This window comes from Triplophysa rosa, linkage group LG6 (assembly GCF_024868665.1).
Source record: "Triplophysa rosa linkage group LG6, Trosa_1v2, whole genome shotgun sequence".
Lineage (NCBI taxonomy): Eukaryota > Metazoa > Chordata > Actinopteri > Cypriniformes > Nemacheilidae > Triplophysa > Triplophysa rosa.
Window position 1 is genome coordinate 10,331,839 of NC_079895.1, and position 21,157 is coordinate 10,352,995.

At 39.4% G+C, this 21,157-nt stretch overlaps 2 protein-coding genes across 5 annotated transcripts in view; one reads left to right on the forward strand and one right to left on the reverse strand.

Moving 5' to 3' along the window:
* The first annotated feature begins 911 nt into the window (after positions 1-911).
* On the forward strand, positions 912-4,706 carry klf5b (Kruppel like factor 5b). The gene is made up of 4 exons (XM_057335636.1): positions 912-1,130; positions 1,819-2,632; positions 3,166-3,225; positions 3,466-4,706. Exons 2-4 carry the CDS (start codon positions 1,831-1,833, stop codon positions 3,642-3,644), a joined length of 1,041 nt encoding a protein of 346 aa, XP_057191619.1. The 5' UTR covers positions 912-1,130; positions 1,819-1,830; the 3' UTR covers positions 3,645-4,706.
* Positions 4,707-6,477: 1,771 nt separating this feature from the next.
* klf12b (Kruppel like factor 12b) overlaps positions 6,478-21,157 on the reverse strand; it is a 44,521-nt gene continuing 29,841 nt past the window's right edge. For 3 of the 4 annotated variants that reach the window (XM_057335633.1, XM_057335632.1, XM_057335634.1), the window contains exons 4-6: positions 19,996-20,131; positions 11,625-11,782; positions 6,478-11,448 (exon numbers count right to left, since the gene is read on the reverse strand). In XM_057335633.1, the coding sequence (XP_057191616.1) occupies positions 11,267-11,448; positions 11,625-11,782; positions 19,996-20,131 (476 nt within the window). In that variant the 3' untranslated portion in view covers positions 6,478-11,266. The other variant, XM_057335635.1, reaches the window with a different exon arrangement.

The window sequence follows — 21,157 nt, forward strand, 5'->3', positions numbered from 1 at the left end:
GTTTTAAAATACTTACAGTATAATTTTTTTATTTCCTGACTTCTTTATTCCCCAAACTTTGCATATTGTTCCCCTTTACCTACAGGTATGTACTGTAGAGGTGCATTACTGTTACAATTAGTTACGCTGTAAAATCTGGTTAGTTGTGCAGTACATTGCGGGCCATAATCTAAGCGTCTCCAAAAGTTTTTCATTGAACTAAAATATGGAACCTGCCACAACCATTCAGAAAGAATCAAGCAAACAAGCCTGTTCCATAATTTGTAAATTTTACATATTCATATATCTGTTTTCATGAATCGAGATCAAACCAAATTTGTATGAAATGACATTCTTCCAAAGTGGGGATCACAGCGTGGCGAGGCATTCCGTTTTTGTGCTATTTTAATCGAAACATTTCTGATATTTGTCCCTGGCAGCAACTTTGCCTACTTCAACACTTCTTCTAGCATGTTGGCATGGAACACGCAATCCACACAGGCAGCTGCAGTGCAGTCAAGCAGTTTTGCATACCAGCACATATGGCCCAAGGGAGAGAGAGAGAGAGAGAGAGAGAGAGAGAGAGAGAGAGGCATAAATATGATTTAACCCATTCCCTGGAATTTCATACTGTATTCAAAGGAATCTCATTTATTATCTACAGGAGAACACATAGTAAGGCTCATCTGACCTGATTACTTAGCAACCAAACACATTTATACTTTATACGATTGAAACATAATACCATTCATTCGACTTGAATATTTTTATGAGTATCACTTTATTTGTATTCCCATGTTTCTCTCTCACACATTAAAGCTACCGAGAACCTGTTTGGTTGAATTATTAAATGTATGATTAAGCCCCGCCCCGTTTTGAGGCATTGAAACGAAGCGGTTGCGTAATTTGTCTTGTCAATCGCTTAAAGCGCTCGAGGTCTCCGGTCGTATGGCGCGTCTTTCTCATTTGCGGCATATTGAATGACGTGATCTCCAGTTGATTTCAGCGGCGGACACGCGTTTACGGGCAACGCTTTGTTGAGCAATCCACGGCTAGAATAATACACTACAGCCATTAAGAGAAGACGATCACAGTGGATTTAATGACACTCCATCAAAGCGTCACAGTCTGGTACAGTGAATCTACATAAGGCATGTGAAATCTTTAACGCCGCTTTCAGCATGTGTGTTTTATTTATGCGATGTGAAACAGATCGCTGCACAGTCTGCGTTTTAATAACCGTGTTCTCCAATACGGGTTTGATGGCTAAATGTGTGTATTTATAGGGACATGTTTTATGTTAGTGTTTAGTGACGATTTGGAGAATATGGTGTTTGGAAATTTTTCCTTCAAAGCTAACAGGACATGCTGGATGAATTGTGCTGAACTCTGCACTGACCTTAATCTGAAAACTCCATAACAGCAGAGCAGCTGTAGGCTCTAAATTCAGATGGAGTATTTCCTAGTTTATGGATGGCACAGAGAGAGAGAGAGAGAGAGAGTTTCCATGGGATTTCCTTCTTGGGTACAAGATAGCAACAAGCCTTTTTATTTAACTATAGTTGTTACCCTAAACTAAACCCAGTTTCGACAGTATATTGTGTTTACATTAATTTCTCAGTGTAAGAATGTGGTTAAAGTGTACATTCAAATGTTAAAGTAAACTGAACAAAAGAAACGAGTCGCATCCTAAACGTTGCATTGTAATTCTCAAGAATTTCTGTATTGTTATGGAAAGCGCAGGCTATCCTCAGATGTGGGTGGATGAACTTGTTTACCTTTAGCTCTCGGCGTTGTTTATGCTGTGATTGAAAATCTAGTTTTGTTTCTGTTGCTCAGATCAAACACGAAATGGATGGATACCTGCCACAACAGTTCCAGACGTTGACAGACCATAAGAAGTTTTGTCAAGACAGTTCCCTAATGATGGACCAAGGCACGCCGTACAGCATAAACATGAATGTTTTCTTACCTGATGTCACCTACCTACGGACTGGCATGTGCAGACCTGTGAGGTCCACGGTGCCACAGATCAAGACGGAACCTCTGCATTCGCCTTTCAACTACTCCGGTTGCCATGGTGCCGTTGCGCCTGCTGTGGCGCACCAAGAGTACACGAACATCTACAACCCGGCTGCGGAAACCGGAAACAACGTTTATATCAAGCACGAGACACCGTCTCTCGAATTCCCTGATGTCCCCTTGTTTCAGCTCTTGAATTCTGAGCTTGACCCCAGTGTGCCTGGACCCCACTCTTGCGCGGATTCCCACAATGTCGTTTGCCCACCGATATCAATGTATAATAACATTCATCCACCACCCGGTCATATTCATACAGAGAGATCGCTTTGTAATATGGGGAATGCCGGATACCCTCTACCTGCCCAGGTGGGCCAGCAGCATCCTCAGAAGAGAGCAGCCTATCTACCGCCCTCCCCTCCGAATTCAGAACCCGGCAGCCCAGACAGGAGGAAAGAACTCATACAGAACCTATCGCCACCTCCATCGTATGCTATCAGCATAGCGTCAAAAATGGCAGGTCTTTCCCCAGGGCCAGCTCCATCTGTCCAAACACAAGTAGGTCCTGCCCAGTATAACCGCAGGAACAATCCCGATCTCGACAAAAGAAGAATACATCACTGTGACGTACCAGGTGAGCCACTTTGAGTTGATGGAACTGCTTGTTTTGTGGGGATAGTTCATCCAAAAATGAAAATGATTCTATTTACTGCTCACCTATATGTCATTCCAAACCTGTATGACTTTCTTTGTTCTGCAGACCACAAAAGAAGATATTTTGAAGAACATTGGTAAAGAAACAATATTGGCCCCCATTGACTTCCATTGTGTAGACACCAAACCACAGAGACATTTCTCAACATATCTTCTTTTGTGTTACACAGGAGAAAGAGTCATATATAGGTTTTAAATGACATGAGGGTGAATAAATGTTGACAGAATTTTCATTTTTGGGTGAACTATCCCTTTAACATAGGATTACGGTATAAACTTAACTTGACATGATGCTAAAAAATGCTATTATTCCGATGATCTGATATCAAGAGACCTTGACATCTGACCTTCCCATATCAGTCAGATTAAGATTATTTTTATGTAACGGCGATAGAAAGACGTTTTAATAGTAACGGTTATGACATCTCCTAATATTGTATTCTCACCCATCAGGCTGTAAGAAGGTCTACACCAAGTCCTCACATTTGAAGGCCCATTTACGGACTCACACAGGTGAGAGTTTTGTTCACAAATATAATATCACATTGCTCTCTAGTACAGTATGTGATTATGCTTAATGTCTTTCCAAGAAGTGTTTCAAACTTGTTCCTATAGTACCCACGTTTTCAATTCGATGTGTCATACCTTAATGTTATAGTGCCGTGCATACCTGTGATTCTTGCGTACGAGACACGTAATGTTTACAGAGATGGTGTCCTCCCTCACACTGTATTGGCATGTGTTTTATTGCAGGCGAAAAGCCATACAAGTGCTCGTGGGAGGGGTGCGACTGGCGTTTAGCCCGTTCCGACGAGCTTACGCGCCACTTCAGGAAGCACACGGGGGCCAAACCTTTCCAGTGCGCCGTATGTAGCCGTTGCTTCTCCCGATCGGACCACCTGGCCCTCCACATGAAAAGACACCAGAACTAGAGGCGCCCGGTCTGGTTGTTCTGACAGTGCTGCGGGAGGGCTATCAGGACCTCTGTTGATGATACTAATTAGGATTTGGGTGTGTTGGTTAATCTTGGGTTTTGGCAGTTCATCAGGTACAACAGGACCAAACCCTGCCGCCGGTACGGCTCCTGTGGTCACAAAACCAGCTAATTGATGAGAACTTTGCTCATCTGCCAGTTGAGACATTCTTTTGTTTATTTGTTTGTCTTCATACTTTGAGGTCATTATTTATGACATATGGCTACTTTAAACGTGCCTTTTTTACCTTGTAGAATTGAGGTGCCACATGATAATGTACAATGTTGGGAATTTTACTCCTCTTAAGTAAACGCTCTCAGTTGGGTCATGAGGTAAATTATACTGTATAACAAATCATTTAAGAACGTTTTGGATTGTAGAACCAAACCCAGAGCGGTAACGGCAACGCGAGCCACAAACGCGAGTTCACAAGCACTTAACTATTAATAAAGCTTCAAAAAAACCTGCGGGAACCACATAGTAATTAGAAAAGTAGCATCAGAACACCAAAGAGTTGGATTCAATCCAAAGTGTTTCGAAGGATGATTTGATAGATAACTGTATAAAAGAGCACAATCTGAAGTTTGATTGAACTCCTTTGTGCCGTCTTCTGTATTTTCCTGAAATGCAATAAGTGGTACAGATGCTGTATTTTTTCTGGCATTACAGGTCAGATATCGATTACTTCCATAGTTCTTTGTTTGTTTTCCTTACTATGCATTTCTTTGGGATAAATGATAGCTTTAAATGTACATTTTCCTCTGACGTGTATTTATTTTGCACAGATTTGTTTCTGGTTTATAAAACGTAACTCGCGCTCACATGAAATGTGCGCCGGTTTACGGGGAAGTGGCTTTAGAAATCTTTGTTGGAACTAATGGCGGCTGCATTATGGCGAACAATCCAGCAGCTGATTGTTTACATTACTTTGTTTGGCTTACGGTGTGTGTTTCATCTGTATGTGTGGCCTCATAAAACCTTTTATTTTCCAGTACGAGGATAAAAATGTTTTCAGCCTTATTTTTGTAGACACTGCGTGACAGAAGGAGCTCATTACAGACGTTGAGCTGATGCTGTTCTTGAAAGAGAAGCAATATAGATTTGAGACATATGGAGTTTGTTTTTGTCCGTGGTAACGTCATGCTACGATTCACAGTGTTTGTTTGTACAGTCGTTTTGGAAGAGAGAAAGAAGGTATAGCTCTAGTCAAGATAAGACATGTATACAAATTGTAACTAGTTCTCCATTTTGTGATAAACACTAAAAAAAGAAGTGTAATTGGTGTAATTAAAAGTTTAAGTTTAAACTACTTAAGATTAATATGTGGTAACACACCCACTAATAGCTCTAATTTCCAGAAATGAGATAAGTACAGGTGAACACATCATTGTGATTAAGAATAAGAGGAATTAAATGATGCACACGGTAAACGTTGGTCTGTCAGGTAAAACTGGAGTGTCCTGTGCCCGGTCACATGTGATGTCCTCAGGCCGGGTCACATCTCATTGATGTAGGTGTGGTGTGTTAAAGTGTAACTGGATTCAGTGAATACGGTTGCTAATGCGAAATGTTCTAACGCCACTGAGATAAAAACTGATTTTGCTAAGTGTTAGCAAGCACTAAAACTGATACTATAATTATCTTGCATGTATGCAGATCGCTCAATGACAGTAGCTTCACAGAATGAATCCACAATGCATTGTTTTTATTGATAGAGTGTATATATTATAGTGAATTAGATCTTAGACAGCAACAGATCATGCTCAAGTCAGTATTTGTTCAGTTTAATCAATTGGGTACTACATACCAACATTATAAATATAAATGCATATGGAAAACTGTTGACAAAATGTCTATAAATGGACGTAATTTACCAAAATTAAAGATTAAATATATAAGGATATTTTCAGTAGTACTATACAAGTGCTGAAAAGTCAATTATAATCATTAGTTAATGTCATGGTTTCGATCTTTGATCTCAAGGAAGTACAAATAACTACTGGATAAAAGCATCTGCCAAGTACTTAAATGCAAATCATTTGGCGATAAAACGTCTCACTTTCTGTGACTCGAGATTTGGCTCGGTAGGGGTTAATATCCCTGAAAGTACAGCAGAGGTTTAACCTGATTCCTTACATTACACCTCATTGAGAACACTGGCTGATCAAACAAAGTGATGCTATGAGATTATTGATGTTTGTCAGGTAGTAAGTTTAGGAATTTGTGTTTCTTTGTGTAACGTAATACTTGTTAAACATGACCAGAATCACCCCAACTGCTTTGTCTCATATGAAGATTGTTATCATGGAGCCCACGCCTTTATGTTTCTTTGAAATGACTTATGTCAATAGGGAACTCATTTATTTTCTTTCATGGAAAGGAACAATAGTTTAATTCACTATTTGACCTGACATTTAGATGATCTTTGCAGATGAGAGTATGTATCAAACAGTAGCTTAGCTGTGATCCTCTTAAGTGACTGCCATTTGCTGAAAGTACTTGTATGCTCGATATGATGCTTCTTATACCCTTAAGGGGAAAAAACACGTTATTCCCAAAGAATCACTTTATTACTGTATGAAAGCAAATTCAATAACAATATTTGTTTTCTGTCATTTTCATCTTACATGTTTTATTTACACTGAATTGTTTATAAAATAGTCCATAGTTCAGTTTTTGGATGTCTATGTACTTGTACATCATCAGCGTGGTATGTTTGAGCCATAAGCCACCATCGTATGGTACACCTGAATGAGCCACTTGACCCCAGGTGGGTGGTTTCTGTTATAAGACCACACCCCTTTTCTACAGCATGAGATGAAATGCGTTTTCTTTTGTATTCTGGTAACCATTTGAAATGTCTATGATGCGCAGTGAGATTGAGTGGAAATAATGATTATGCAGATTCATATTCCATACAAAATGCAATTTTATTAACTTCCATGCCTCCGATTAGATCATCAAACAAGTATAATGTGTAACCTCAATTCACAGCTCAATCTTCTGAAAAATGAAAATACAGAGAATAGCGAAAAGCACAGAATAATTAGACGACTGCTGAAGAACCGAAATAAAACTGAACACACTTTGTAACGATTGGGACGTGACTTCCTCCAATAGGATTGAATGTAAAGGAACTCCCTATGAAGCGTAGCAGGGTAAAATATCACAACTTTACAGTAAAACCAAAAAAATCTCTGAATATTTACAATACACACACTATACATAAATACAAGATCATTACAGAATATCAACAAAACAGAAGCAATGGAGTAAATATACTGATTCCAAAGTAAATACAGAAAGTAAATCAATATTTTACAGAGACTTGAGAGGGAACGATGTTGTTCACAGAGGAATTATTAAGATCTAACACTGTACCACCAGTGTCTTAACATTGAGTTCCTGGGACTGCTCTGTGGAAACTGAAGAATACGTTCACGTGTCTTTGTAAAGTCAGAGGTAAAACAGAGTCCGGTTAAGCAGGAGAGTAATACCATACAAATCTAATGCAGCGTCCATAGGAGACACACACACAGAATGTTCAGCAAACACTGGGAATTCACAGCTTCACCTTCAGAATGGTACAAAAGGCTCAGTGCATTTGGAAAAAAAAAGATTTTTGTGTCGTGTTTGGGTATTCAGGCAACTTGAGGTGCTCTTCTTTGTAGAACACTGTGTGTTTTTAGTACTTGTGCACACACTTCCCGTATGACATAATGTTGATAATACTAGGCACTCATTATTATTGCATAACTTTGACCCTGTTTGCCTTTACAAAATTATGCCAAAAAAATCATGCAAAAATGCCATAGAAGAGGGGTACAAAAAATCATATTTGTAAATTTGTTGGTAATGACTGTTGAATACTGTGCAGGGGAGACTTGTTTCATTGGGTTCACGCTTTAATCACATTTTACAGTCAGTACAAAAACACTGAAATAATGCTAAATGTACTATACGGAGGCATCACTGCCTGAATACTGTGATGTGTATTTGATTTGACTGTTCAAAACAAAAGAAAACGCATGCAACTACTGTGCGTGTGCATTATAGAAGACAGAGCCTTCTGCATTCTCACACACAGCACAGCTGAACACTTTATTATATTAACCCAAAACAGCGTCTCAGAAAAATCTGCATATGTATAAAGATAATCCCTTGTATTTTAAAAAAGCCCTATTTTATGTACAGCCTGTAAAACTGAGCAATCTCTTTTCACTTCCACATATATTACAACATTTTTAAAAGTATTTTTTGTACAGAAAATAGTCATATGCAGATGAAGTGCCTCACATCACACCTCAAATACAAAATATGATAAGATACATTGGAGATTAATGTCATGTCTATTTTAAAATAATTACTTCATAGAAACAAGGTGCTTGTGTTATGTTCAAGCCCATATACAACAGAATACACGCATTTGTACACAAATACATACTGAGGAACATACAACATGGTACTTTGTAGTACTTCAGAATAGAAAGAAACAAATTGGTCGTGTTATATCTCGAATGGACAAATTGATCCAACAGATGTTGCTTTTGATAGATTTCCTTGTACAGCATTTCACTACATTTAACTGAAATGTCCTTTTGTTGATGACAAAAAGGATGCAGATTTAGTCAGCCATGCAAAGGCAGACTGTAAAGTGGCTTTAAAATCTGGTAGCGTCTGGTCATATGAGAAGTGATCGTGGTGGCTTTTCGTAACCACTTAAAAGTGCTTATGGACCATAAGGGCAGAAGAAAGCTTGTGTAAAAAGCGCAAATACAACCAACACACCATTAAACATACAGCGGCTTCATTTCAGTATGTAAAAGTATAAACTGTATTCACAAGTGTGTGGTATTGCTTCTTTGACATATCTTGTTTATGTAGTGTATGTTGTATATATAGATTGAAGATTAGTACAGATTTTAATTACAATGAATATGGCTCAGTAAATCATTTAATCTCTTTAAATCTTTTCAACAAGGAACTCCAACAAAGGAGCATGACTGCATAAAGGACATTGGAAATAAAGAAAATATGAAATACACCAAACAATAACAATTGTGGGGTCTATCAGAGATCACATTGAAACTCACACCACTGACTGCCCTCTACTGGTCACTTTGGGAATTGTCAATTCGGTCTGACGCTTTTACCAAAAGACAGGGGCCTCATTTATAACCGTTGCGTACGCACAAAACATGCCCTGAAAAAAACGTACGCCACTTCCCACGCAAAATATGGGATTTATAAAAACAAACTGGACGGAAAAATTTGCGCACCTGCACGCAAACTCTGACCCATGCGTACGCACATTCTGGAGACAGAGCAGTATGGCGATACCGATGGTGATTTAGTGAACTCAAGTTAGACTGCAGAAAGTCAGTGTGATAAAAACGATTATACGCATTAATGCCTCACACACATTTAATTTGACCTTAAAGATCCACATTATCACGAAGATTAAATCTGCAGAGCTATTTGCGCTTGTATTGAGTGATACTTGTTTCATGCACCTTCTTGTGAAATCCAACTCAAATCTTAAATAAAAATTCAATCTAAATATTTTTATCACCATCTACTATGAGCGCATGAGGAGGAGATGATCCGACTGCATGGATTACAGGAAATACGATAACTGCAGAACACAGTGTAAATAAATACTAAATATATTTTCCTTAAATACTGTGCATAATCATCAAATGTCAAAGTCTGGAATACAGCCATTAAGCTCTCGCACAATCGTTTCTCTTTATGTACAAGTTATCAGACCTAACTATGATCATAACAAAACCGGAATGAAGAAACATTCGTCTTTTACAATTATGTCTTCAAATTTGATCTCAGGTGAAGGACACCGCTGATTAATGAGGTGATTTTAATGAGGTGTTAATGATCAGTCTAAATGCTGTAAACATTTAAATGCTGTAGAGAACTTGTTAGGCTTTAATATAGGCTAATTATAATAATATTAATTATTACAACAATTATTAATTAGTGAATCTCATGTGTGGCCATATGTGATTTCGTTAGGGAGATAAAGGATGGGATCGGGTTTTTTTTGCAGTTTTACATCATTTTTTGTTATTTTTCTATGGCATCTGACAGCGGTTGGACCCGGAAATGGTACCATTATGGTGCGTGACGTCAGGCTTAACAAGCGGATTGGATGCCAGGCTTATTAATATAGGAATCAGCATTCATGAGGTGCTTTGCATTGACTATTTATGGGTAAAAATGGGCATGTACAGGACGGGATATGAGGCTGATTCACGTACGCACACTTGCAGGTGATCTGTGATTTATAAAGCGAATATTGCTTACACGGTTTTACACGGTACGCACGGTTTTATAAATCAGAATATTTTGGGGCGTACGCTATTTAGGGCTTTCGGCAGCACGTACACTTTTAGTAAGGATACTACGCACAGTTTTATAAATGAGACCCCAGTTACAGTCAAACGATTTGCCGATGTTTGTCAAACTTAGAATGACTATTTGCTGAATTTAAAAAGCCAGTTTCTTACATTTGGGCAAAGCTGTTACTGACCATTAACACTTGCATTTGAGATGCTCATAAGCTTCATATTCCAGAATCAATCTTCAAAACACTTCCTCTGCATACTGTATAAAGTTACCACTATAAATAGAAGAGGTATTTGAATTATAGAAAAAAAAGTGGCACTGATATAAATCGTTTGTTTTGTCCATATTTCAAAACCACCTGATGTGAGCACAGAGAAGTGGACCAGGCCAGCTCTCCCTCCAGGAATTCAGAATATTGCTCTTCTGCCGTGCATTACCTGTCTGAGCAGACCCTCATCACCCGGATTGACTAATATTAGCTCTGTTAACATAATACTTTGTTTCATTCAGCAATCAAATTCAACACGAAGTGTATCAAAGCCTTCAGTTTCAAGGGGCAGCTGAAGATAAAATGAGCATATATCAAAATGTTGATATGTTTTTGTATCATTTGTGTCATTCGCTGGTGTGTTGACCTGTAGATGATCATCTCTGTTCTTCTTGCTTCCGAATCACTGGCCTCTCTCATCCATCATCACAACCTCCTGATCTGTCTTCGATCCTCCTGGCTTCTGATTTTCCACAAAAAGGTAAATGCAAAAATTGTGCAACAATACTATTCATGGTCGATCTCTCCATTTGCCCTGTGTGATCCTGGCCAGCACCTGGCCGACGTTCAGACCAGATAAACAAGTACATCCAATCCGTTCGGCATTTCTTCACATTGTAGATTTCTTAAAATAAAAGAACACTAGGATGATTCAGAAAGACAAACCGGAAAACAAACCATTTGTACAAGTGAAGAATTCTTTTAAACAGACATGACGCGCTCAAGCGGCACTTGAGACAAGGACATCCAGGACTCCAAAATTCAAGATGACAGGCTGCCTGTCTTCCTGAATGGACCACGTTGAGCTCCTATCACACTGTTAGCTGTATTTCTCTCTCAGGCAGGGATGGCCATGTCTGTGATGTCCAGCCCAGCTGAACGATATTGGGGGAGACCCAGCTCTCCTTGTGTGTGTGTAAGTAGGTGTGAATGGTTGAAGAGACCCAGATCAGACCAGCATGTGTCTGCGGCGGTGCAGGGCCAGATGGTCAGAGCGCGAGAAGCTTCGGTCGCAGTCCCCGCACTTGAAGGGTTTGACGCCTGTGTGTTTCCGGTAATGCCGAGTTAATTCGTCTGAGCGGGCAAACTTCCACGTGCAGCCGTCCCAGGTGCACTTGTATGGCTTCTCACCTGGTGAAGATAATGGACCATTTATAAGTACATGAAACAGAAGCAACAGTTAATATTAGAGAAATTAATAATTAAAGTTCTGAGAGATGACAAGACTGGTTGACAAGCACGGGATGAAAACATAAGAATGAAGACGTGTCTATACATCTATACATCGCATTTGAGTGTTAACTAACCTGTGTGCGTCCTCCGGTGTGCCTTTAAATGGGAGCTCTTGGTATAAACTTTATTACAGCCTGCGAAATCACATCTGTGGATGCGTCTCTTCTTGGAATCTGGAGATTCAGATGGCTGTGGTCGTCGAATGCTCTCAATACTGAATGGTGACATGGAGCTAAGGAAAACAGGAGAAGTTTAAACCTAATGTATATACATCATGCAAATACTTAGAACTTTGCTCACACATACAGTAAAGTACAGTTGCAGCTCACTGCTGCCACCATGTGGTAACATGACATAAAACTAACATTAGACTGAAACCCATTGGCTAGCAGAGGTGTAAAGTACTTTTACTCAAGTACATTTTTCAAAATGTTACTTCACAACATTAAAAAGCATATACTGTATTATACTTCTTACTCCACTCATTTTTTTTACATGTATTACATAATTTTACAAAATACATGATTTTTTACTTTTAATACTTAATGTATTTTTTTGCATAATGCACATATTTTGGAATTCAAAACAACCTCAAACCGAAGACAATCTCAACCAAACCATCTCTGGTTCTCAAACAAATGCATGAACCAAAACCTGTTGATGAAATGCATGAACCATCCTCATCATTTTATATCAGTCACTGCTGAAGAACAGAATAGCATTCAGATATTTTATTTTAAATCACAGAAAATCTGTAATTAAAAAAAAACTCTGCCTGGTTGTATCATACCATAGCAACAAATAGACATCAATGTCCTTTCGCGAATGTGCAGTACATAATCTGTCACTAGATGACGCTGTAGGACCGATGCATTTTGACGATGCAGCACAAACAGTCAGGAGCCAGAAGCATTAGAACTTTTTCTTACAAAGCACGTCATCATTTTTACAGACAAGTTTGACTTAAATGTGTTTTATTTTAGTCTGTAAATTGTGTGGTTAGCAAATGTAAGAAAGCGTATAATCAAACCAAATCTGACAAAACTCAATTCAATATTAAATTGTATTAAAGGATCAAATGAACAAACCCCACAGTATTAACTTGCGGTCTGTTATGATTACTCTGGGAAAATCATAACTCAAATTGCAGCTGGGCATGCTTTCAAGACAAAAGAATACCTAAAACTGACTCTCATTAAGAGGATTTGTTTTTGTGTGCATGTATCTGAAAGTGAAAGAGTGAAGATGGTTGACGTTTTCATTTTCTTCCATAGGTTAAGACAGAGGAGCGCTTATTAAGGTAGATTATCCTCACTCCCCTTCCCTTCTAAGGTAATAAGAGCTCTGTGTCCCCCGCATTGCCGACTGGCATGGCCGGGCCCAGCACTGAGGGTCGAGGGGGCGGGGCCAGACAACCCCTCCAGTGAACCGTCTCCACCACACGCAGCCCACTTCCTGTTTCTCCCGCCCCTGGGATCACCTGTTGGTGTTGGTATGCTGCCAAACGAAGGCCTAGCGGAAATGAGCCAATGTGTCAGAAATGAGTCCGACTGCCTAGAGCAAACGCAGGGAGTGAAAGAGAGAGAGAGAGAGAGAGGGAGAGACACAGGAGGGGAGAAGTGAAATCGAGAAGTGGATACAAAGAGAAGCAGAGAAAAAGGCAATGAGCCAAAACTGCTTCTTTTTTTCTCTAAGAGATATTACAAGAGAGTGCAGTAGTCAGAGAGAGAGAGAGAGAGAGAGAGAGAGAGAGAGAGAGAGAGAGAGAGAAAGAGAGAGAGAGAGAGAGAGAGAGAGAGAAAGAAAGAGAGAAAGCGCTCATGTGAGCATGAAAGTTGGTGGTGGTGAGATAAAACAGGGAGGGGAAGGAGCGCTCGGAGGGAGTCGGGGGGCGTGAAGGGAGTGACAGGATTTACAATGGAAAGACTTTCAGTGGCGAGCTCTCACAGGATGTTTACAGTCTGATATATTTCGAGGGGGGCGTCACTCTTATAAATAACAATACAGTAGTCTGAGTCATGGAATATGACACTGAATAAACAGATTCACTTGACAGGTACAGATACTTTGTCTCTTTAGCGTGATGGAGGATCTGTCTCCTTGTGTCACGACCAATTTACGAACCGTCAGACTGACGGCTCATTATATTGTGAAAATATCGGATTTCAGCAAAAATAAACTCTGCATGATTCCTCGTATGAAAAAGACATGAAGTGTGGATGGTTTATTTCTCAAACCATTACTGATTGAGGGTCTGTTTCAGTGTGATAGTAGATTACCAGACATTTATGAAGAGCGATTGCAGATTATTGTTGAATCTATGTGAGCTGCTGGGAAAAGACTTTAAAGTCCCAGTGAAATAAAAAATTACAATTCTTATTTTTTCATGAAATATTGCAGCGTTTATAGTAAATAGCTTATCAATGTGGGTCATTTTCTTTTTAAAATTCATGTACCCTCATAATCTTCAATTAAAATCTGAAAATGCCCTTCCACCTTGAAATGACGATCCATCTCAAATGACGTAAATTAGACAGCTTGGGCGGAGCATCCATTAAATCCTCCCCTTCAACTGTCAGTCTGCTAATAGTTTCATTTCAAAATGCAACAGCTGTTTTTTATATCCAATCAATTCGCTGTAAAAAACGCAAGCCACGCCCACTAATTTTATTCTTTGAAATTCACTCCGAAATGCGTCAGAATACGCAAGTAAAAAAGATCGCAACTTCCGGTTCACAGGGACTTTAAAAAATTAAACCCTTTAGTATTTCGGGCTATACTGTATATATTTTATACAGTTACATATTTTCCCTCTATTTTTATGGTTGAAGTTTTAGTTGAACTGTAGATTTCATCAATTTTGAGCACCTCCTCACACAGAGCTGGGGATTTTTTTTACCGTCATCCTGTTTTAGTGCTTTTGTGTGTGGAAACAGATCTGAAATGTGTTTCAAATAAGAAGCTCTTGCTCCTTTTGTCTCTGCACTCATCTCAAAGTATTTCTGCTTGTGGTTCTCTCTGGTACACACTCATTAGTGAAGCAGGGGCGTTGCTAGACCTAAAGTTACCTTTTCTATCACGTTTGTTCTGAAAACCTGCTGCGTCAAGAAGTGTGCAACACAATGCACTATACAAACTTCCCTGGCTTAAACCACTATTCATACAGTGCAAAAATACTGTGGAAGGTAAACATTTATGTATTTAAAAATATTTAGGTATCTTCAACATACTTAACATGAACTTTATTAACATTGTTGCATGCACTGTATGGAAATAATGAAAGCAGAGATACATTTTTTCTAGCACATCTGCATTCATTATACATTACACAATGATAAGTAAGGGATAATGTACAGGCAGCCGGTTGTTATCGCAGAAATATGCCCCGACAGTGTGATCAGGACCCGACGCGAAGCGGATTTTGTGATAACAGCCGGCTACTTGTACTTTATCCCACTTAATACACGGCTACTTACCACATGAGAAAAAAACTGGACATGAAATGTGAATTTGAAATATTTAATTAGCTCATTTTTACTGAATGCAGACCTTACTTTTGGATTTAAGGTAAGAAACAACGTTCAAATGTCATGAACATTCAATTTGGTTTAATTATTTGTAAATATTATGTCATATATGTGATTAAAAGACATATTTATATTTAATGTTGTGTAATATTAAACTGCACCTGTCAAAATGATTTGCAGCATCCGGGTTACTGGGTGTTATCAGTTTGGAGCGATTGTTATCTGAGAATAACAACCCTAGGAATGTCGCAACTGGCCAATCAGAATCAAGCATTCCAGAGCGCCGTATAATAACAATCGATAATTACATACGTTCAAGAATTTACAATTACAATATTTCAAGAAATCAGTAATTTGATGGCTCCAACTAATGTAAAGAGCATATTTTATCAGGAAAAAAAACAATATTCTCTGGTTTCACGGCCAAGTCCAAACAAAGTTGGTTCAACTGTACTGCATTAAACTGTACTACCTATTATAGCACATTGTTATCTCAGCCATACTTACTGCCAACTTTTTATGTAATGTCCTAAACTAGAGCTAGTGAATTAAATGTTAATTTCATTTCTGAAAGTACAGAACACAAATGTTTTTCTAAGCAACAATGCAATTTTACAGACTTGACAAAGGTTTTCCTGAGACATTTTCCTCTACTGTCTGAGACCTGACTGGCCGGGGATGTACAGTAGTTTGTTTATTAAGTCTTGCCTCCCTCACCATCTCTCCTTTCTGCTTCCCTTTCCCTGCTTCGCACAAACAAATTCTGATGTCCATACAGGGGCCAATAATAATCAAGTAAAAAAAAGATGATCTATAGTTTTGACATGTTTTCATAGCCTACAGTGCCTTAGTAGCGTGTCTGCGTGCGCCGCTGTTGCAAGGAAACACACAGACCCGCGGGCATGTATTTCTGCGTGAACGTAAGGCACAAGTTTGTGTTTCTGCATCTCATCTAGGAATCACAGAGAGAAACAGCAGAGCAGAACTGGATAGAAGGAGATCGAATGAGATTGATATTGCTCCAGTGTAGTGTGGGAAGACCAACCCAATCTCATGGAAATTTGTAACTATTTTACGAGGTTGGCTAATTTGTATGAATTTGTATGTTCTTATTTGTACAATTTTTGTTTGATTTGCTTTTGCACAAGTGATGGTTAGGTATAAGGAAGGGGCTTCAGTATTGCTTTTTCTTGGGGTCTCATTTATAATAATAATAATACATTTTATTTATAGCGCACTTTATATTTACAGAAATCTAAAAGTGCTACAAAATAAGAGGATTCAATCAATTAAAAGCTTGAATAAAAAGATAAGTCTTAAGAACACATTTGAATGCACTCAATGACTGTGGTGCCCTCAGATGGTCAGGGAGAGAATTCCACAGTTTGGGAGCAGCTGAGCAAAAGGCCCGATCGCTCATAGTATGAAGCTTAGTCCTAGTGGGTTTGAGAAGATATGCTGACGCAGAGCGGAGGCTACATGTTGAGCTATGTGCAGTGAGAAGTTCCTTGAGGTAGAGAGGGGCATCGCCATAGATACACTGGTGGGTAAGGAGAGAGACCTTATACTGAATCCTGTATGAGACTGGAAGCCAATGAAGGGATTTAAGGATGGGAGTAATATGGTTGTACTTGCGCACCCTCATTAGGATCCTTGCGGCACAGTTCTGAACATACTGCTGCTTATGAAGGCATTTGCCTGAGATCCCGATGAGGAGTGCATTGCAATAATCTAGTCTGGAGGAAACAAAGGCGTGGATAAGCTTTTCTGCATCTGCAAATGTCAGTGTGGAATTAAGTTTGGAGATATTCCTGAGATCAAAAAAAGAAGTCTTACACAGCTGATTGATATAGGCCTCAAATGTCAGATTACAGTCCATTTTAACACCCAGGTTGGTAACTGTTGTAGAGAATGGAAAATCTTGACCAAAGAAGGCAATGCTGGTTACTTTCGATGTCCGGACCTGGTTTGGAGTGCCAGCTAGAATGACGTCCGTCTTGGAGCTATTTAGCTGCAAAAAGTTTTGATTCATCCACGCCTTTATTTCGTCCAATGAAATTCCGTGCCGACCAATGATACGACCAATTGGAAGCATGTAAAGAATAAACAGCATGGGACCAAGCACTGAGCCTTGAGGGACACCACAGGTGACATTATACATCAGGGATTTAGCCTCTCCAATTGCAACATGTTCAGTTCTACCAGTAAGGTAGGATGAAAACCAGTTGTAAGCAGAGTCAGAGAGACCTATGGTGGACGTATCAAACGCTGCAGTCAAATCCAGAAGGATAATGGTGTGCCAGCATCTGCCGCCATCAGTAGGTAATTTGTGACCCTGACCAAGGCTGTTTCCATACTGTGGCCGGGACGAAAACCAGATTGAAATTTCTCAAACAAGTTGTTTTGTTTTAGATGAACCAATAGCTGAGCAGCAACTGCATTTTCCAACACTTTAGAAAGAAATGGAAGGTTCATTTCAATTGAAGGTACTATTTAAACAGCTGTTTATGAGCACTTTTTATTCATATCACACATTTACGCGAAACTTTTATTAACTCACTGTAAACTATGGAGATAAAGGTAAGGATCATGTTTTTTTTATTTTGATTTGATTTTAAAGCAAACCATCAGTCAGCCTATGGCATCTAATAGAGCGTTTGGACCCGGAAACGGTATGACCTTCCATATATGGTTGTGTGTGACGCCAGGCTTAACAAGCGAATAATTATATGTTTTTGTACGATTCACATCGTACAAACTCATTCGAATTAGCCACCTAATTACGAATTGTGAAATCAGTTTGGGGAAGACAATTCCATGAGTTTGGTTATTCAGAGATGAGTTCTTCTGAACCCGGCAAGTGTACCTATGAACAGCAACACTGAGGGAAGAAGACCTAACAAACACTACTCAAATACACAACACAAAAACACAAGAGCTTCTTGCTAAGCAGCTAGCTAGCTACTCAAGCACTGAGCTTTGTTACTACCGCCACTGTAATGCAAATACATGGAGTGTGTTTCTGTGACTGAAAGTGTGTTTGACCGAATAGCCCAGTGATCTCAAGGGGCTACTCTAACAATGTTCAGTCTCCTTTCCTCAGGGATTTCTAGATACTGTGGAGGCCAAAGAACACTTTCAACACACCCAACACATTTATCAGAGGTGTGAAAGCTATAGGTTGTTTTCAGGTATACACTCTCTGAAACCGATATCAACAACTTAACTCTAAACAAATGGCTGCTGATAATAGCACCTGGTCTGTGGAATAGAGTGGCTTTATGCCATCTCTAGCCACGTGGACATTTCAATTAAGTGCAAAGCTGGCAGTTATCGCTCTCTTAAATTGGCTTGTCTGGTGTTAAGGATGGTCTTATAGTGGAGACAGACTCATTTCGGACTCTTTGAGCTGAGGGGGTTATTTTAGCCCTGCTGCTGCTGCAGTGGCCCGGCCAACCTCTGCGTCCACAAATTCACCCCAGGGCAAAATAACAGGATGTTATTTCCAAAGCTGAACACTCCATTTTTTGTCTGTTATAAAAGAATAATTCACCTTCAAAAATAAAAATACTGCCATAATTTTCTCACCTTGTTGGCATTTAAACTTGTATGATTTTCTTTCTTCTGCAAAACACAAAATTAGATGTTTTGAAAAGTGTTGGTAACCAAAACTCATTGGTCCCCATTGACTTCTACTGTATGGACACGAAACCAATGCAAGTCGATGGGGACAACGGTTTTCTGTTACAACATTTTTCAAAATATTTTCTTTTGTGTTCGGCAGATCAAAGAAAGTCATACAGGTTTAAAATGACAAAAGAAACTGTAAATAATGACAGAAATTTGATTTTGAAGGTAAACTATCCCTCTAATATTCTGGCTAGTCTTTCTAAAAGTGCAAAACAGTGACCCAATTTAACAACAATATTCTTCACCAAAGACTTCTTTGATGTGATAAATGCCTATTTGTTCCCATCCGCTAGATCTGCTTACTATCCGTGTTTTTCTTGTGGCTACAATGGACACAGCGTTATCTTATTTTACATGCCAGAATGAACACAGCTGCATGCGTGTCCACTCTTTCTCCCTCTCTGTAAAAAGCCAAAAGCAGCTCTCCCCATAATACAGTTCCTGTAAACCTGGTTAAAGTGTGTTTTGGCATATTAGTGTGCTGGAGGGCAAAGTCCTAGTTCCACTCGTCCCCTGCGTGCTCACAGCAAAGCGAAACATTTACACCGTGTCAGTCCGGCAGCTCTGACATACAAAGGAATCCTGAAATACTTTCCAAACCATTTGCCTAAATAACAAACGGAGGACAGCGCTGGTAGGGGGCTGGCTCACGGAGAAGACCTTAGTCTGGGTGTTTGGGAGAAGACCTTACTTGTTTCTTTTTTATTTTACAGACTGTGGGCTTGAGCGTGCAGAGAGGCTCTTCTGGTTTGGATCATGTCACTGTCTTTAATGGGAAGACTACCTCATCTGAAGGAGGACACATGGTGTTTGTGACGCCAGGAAGAGAAGATGACAGCTAATGTTTCCAGAGACAAAAGAGCTGGTATTTAAATGAACGTACCCTTAAAGAGCCTCCTTGTTTTTTGCAAAAAAGCCTTGTGATAAAAGGTTACATTTGCATTTTTTCATTTGGTCGACACCTTTACCCAAAGCAACTCACAGTGTATTTAAAGTATATTATCATCTCTTATCAGCATGTCCGTGCTCTCTGAATCAAACCCATGACCTTTGTGGTGTTAACACCTTGCTCTCGTCTTGACTTAGTCTAAAAACAAAGTACGATCTTCAACGTCTGTCAATTACAACAATCTCAAAGTTCTCCAAATTAGATTTTCAGTATTATGTGTGTCATATGTACAGTAATGCAGTGCTGTAGGTTCTGAGAGCGTGTGTTGAGAATACTCACTCTTGTACGGCTCGTGCTATAGACAGCGCTGTGGATCCTGTTTCATTAACACTGTCCAAGGTCACGTTTGGCAGGTCGTCATCATCACTGTCGCTTTTGATTTGTCTTGGCGACAGACCATTGGGGCCTGTTTGTGCTGCCGCAGGGGACAAGAAAAGTGTAGGTTAGTAACAAATAGGGCTGTAGTCAAGTCCACCATTGTCGAGTCCAAGACAAGTCCAAGACCAGGACTAGTCGAGACCGAGTCAAGTCCGAGTCCAAAGAGGTTCGAGTCCAAGTCAAGTCCGAGTCCAAAGAGGTTCGAGTCCAAGTCAAGACCGAGTCCAATTGAGACAGTCAAGACAGAGACAGAAAAAAATCATGACTACAAGACCACATACTTAACTATTGATAATTTATGTGATGCAAGAGACAGCATATCTTCTATTCTAAGATAATCATTTTCATTATTGTTTGTAATGATCAAAAAGCAGATAAAATAAGGTCATTTTATTTTTACATATACAGGTGCTGGTCATATAATTAGAATATCATCAAAAAGTTGATTTATTTCACTAATTCCATTCAAAAAGTGAAACTTGTATATTATATTCATTCATTACACACAGACTGATATATTTCAAATGTTTATTTCTTTTAATTTGATGATTATAACTGACAACTAATGAAAATCCCAAATTCAGTATCTCAGAAAATTAGAATATTACTTAAGACCAATACAAAGAAAGGATTTTTAGAAATCTTGGCCAACTGAAAAGTATGAACATGAAAAGTATGAGCATGTACAGCACTCAATACTTAGTTGGGGCTCCTTTTGCCTGAATTACTGCAGCAATGCGGCGTGGCATGGAGTCGATCAGTCTGTGGCACTGCTCAGGTGTTATGAGAGCCCAGGTTGCTCTGATAGTGGCCTTCAGCTCTTCTGCATTGTTGGGTCTGGCATATCGCATCTTCCTCTTCACAATACCCCATAGATTTTCTATGGGGTTAAGGTCAGGCGAGTTTGCTGGCCAATTAAGAACAGGGATACCATGGTCCTTAAACCAGGTACTGGTAGCTTTGGCACTGTGTGCAGGTGCCAAGTCCTGTTGGAAAATGAAATCTGCATCTCCATAAAGTTGGTCAGCAGCAGGAAGCATCAGAAGCGTCTCGCCTGGGCTAA

What these genes read in the sequence shown, in the direction of transcription:
- klf5b (XM_057335636.1), top strand. Translation starts at nt 1,831, where the DNA reads ATGGATGGATACCTGCCACAACAGTTCCAGACGTTGACAGACCATAAG. An exon ending in ACATCACTGTGACGTACCAG is followed by an intron (nt 2,633 to 3,165) that starts GTGAGCCACTTT and finishes CTCACCCATCAG; the next exon opens with GCTGTAAGAAGGTCTACACC. An exon ending in CCATTTACGGACTCACACAG is followed by an intron (nt 3,226 to 3,465) that starts GTGAGAGTTTTG and finishes GTTTTATTGCAG; the next exon opens with GCGAAAAGCCATACAAGTGC.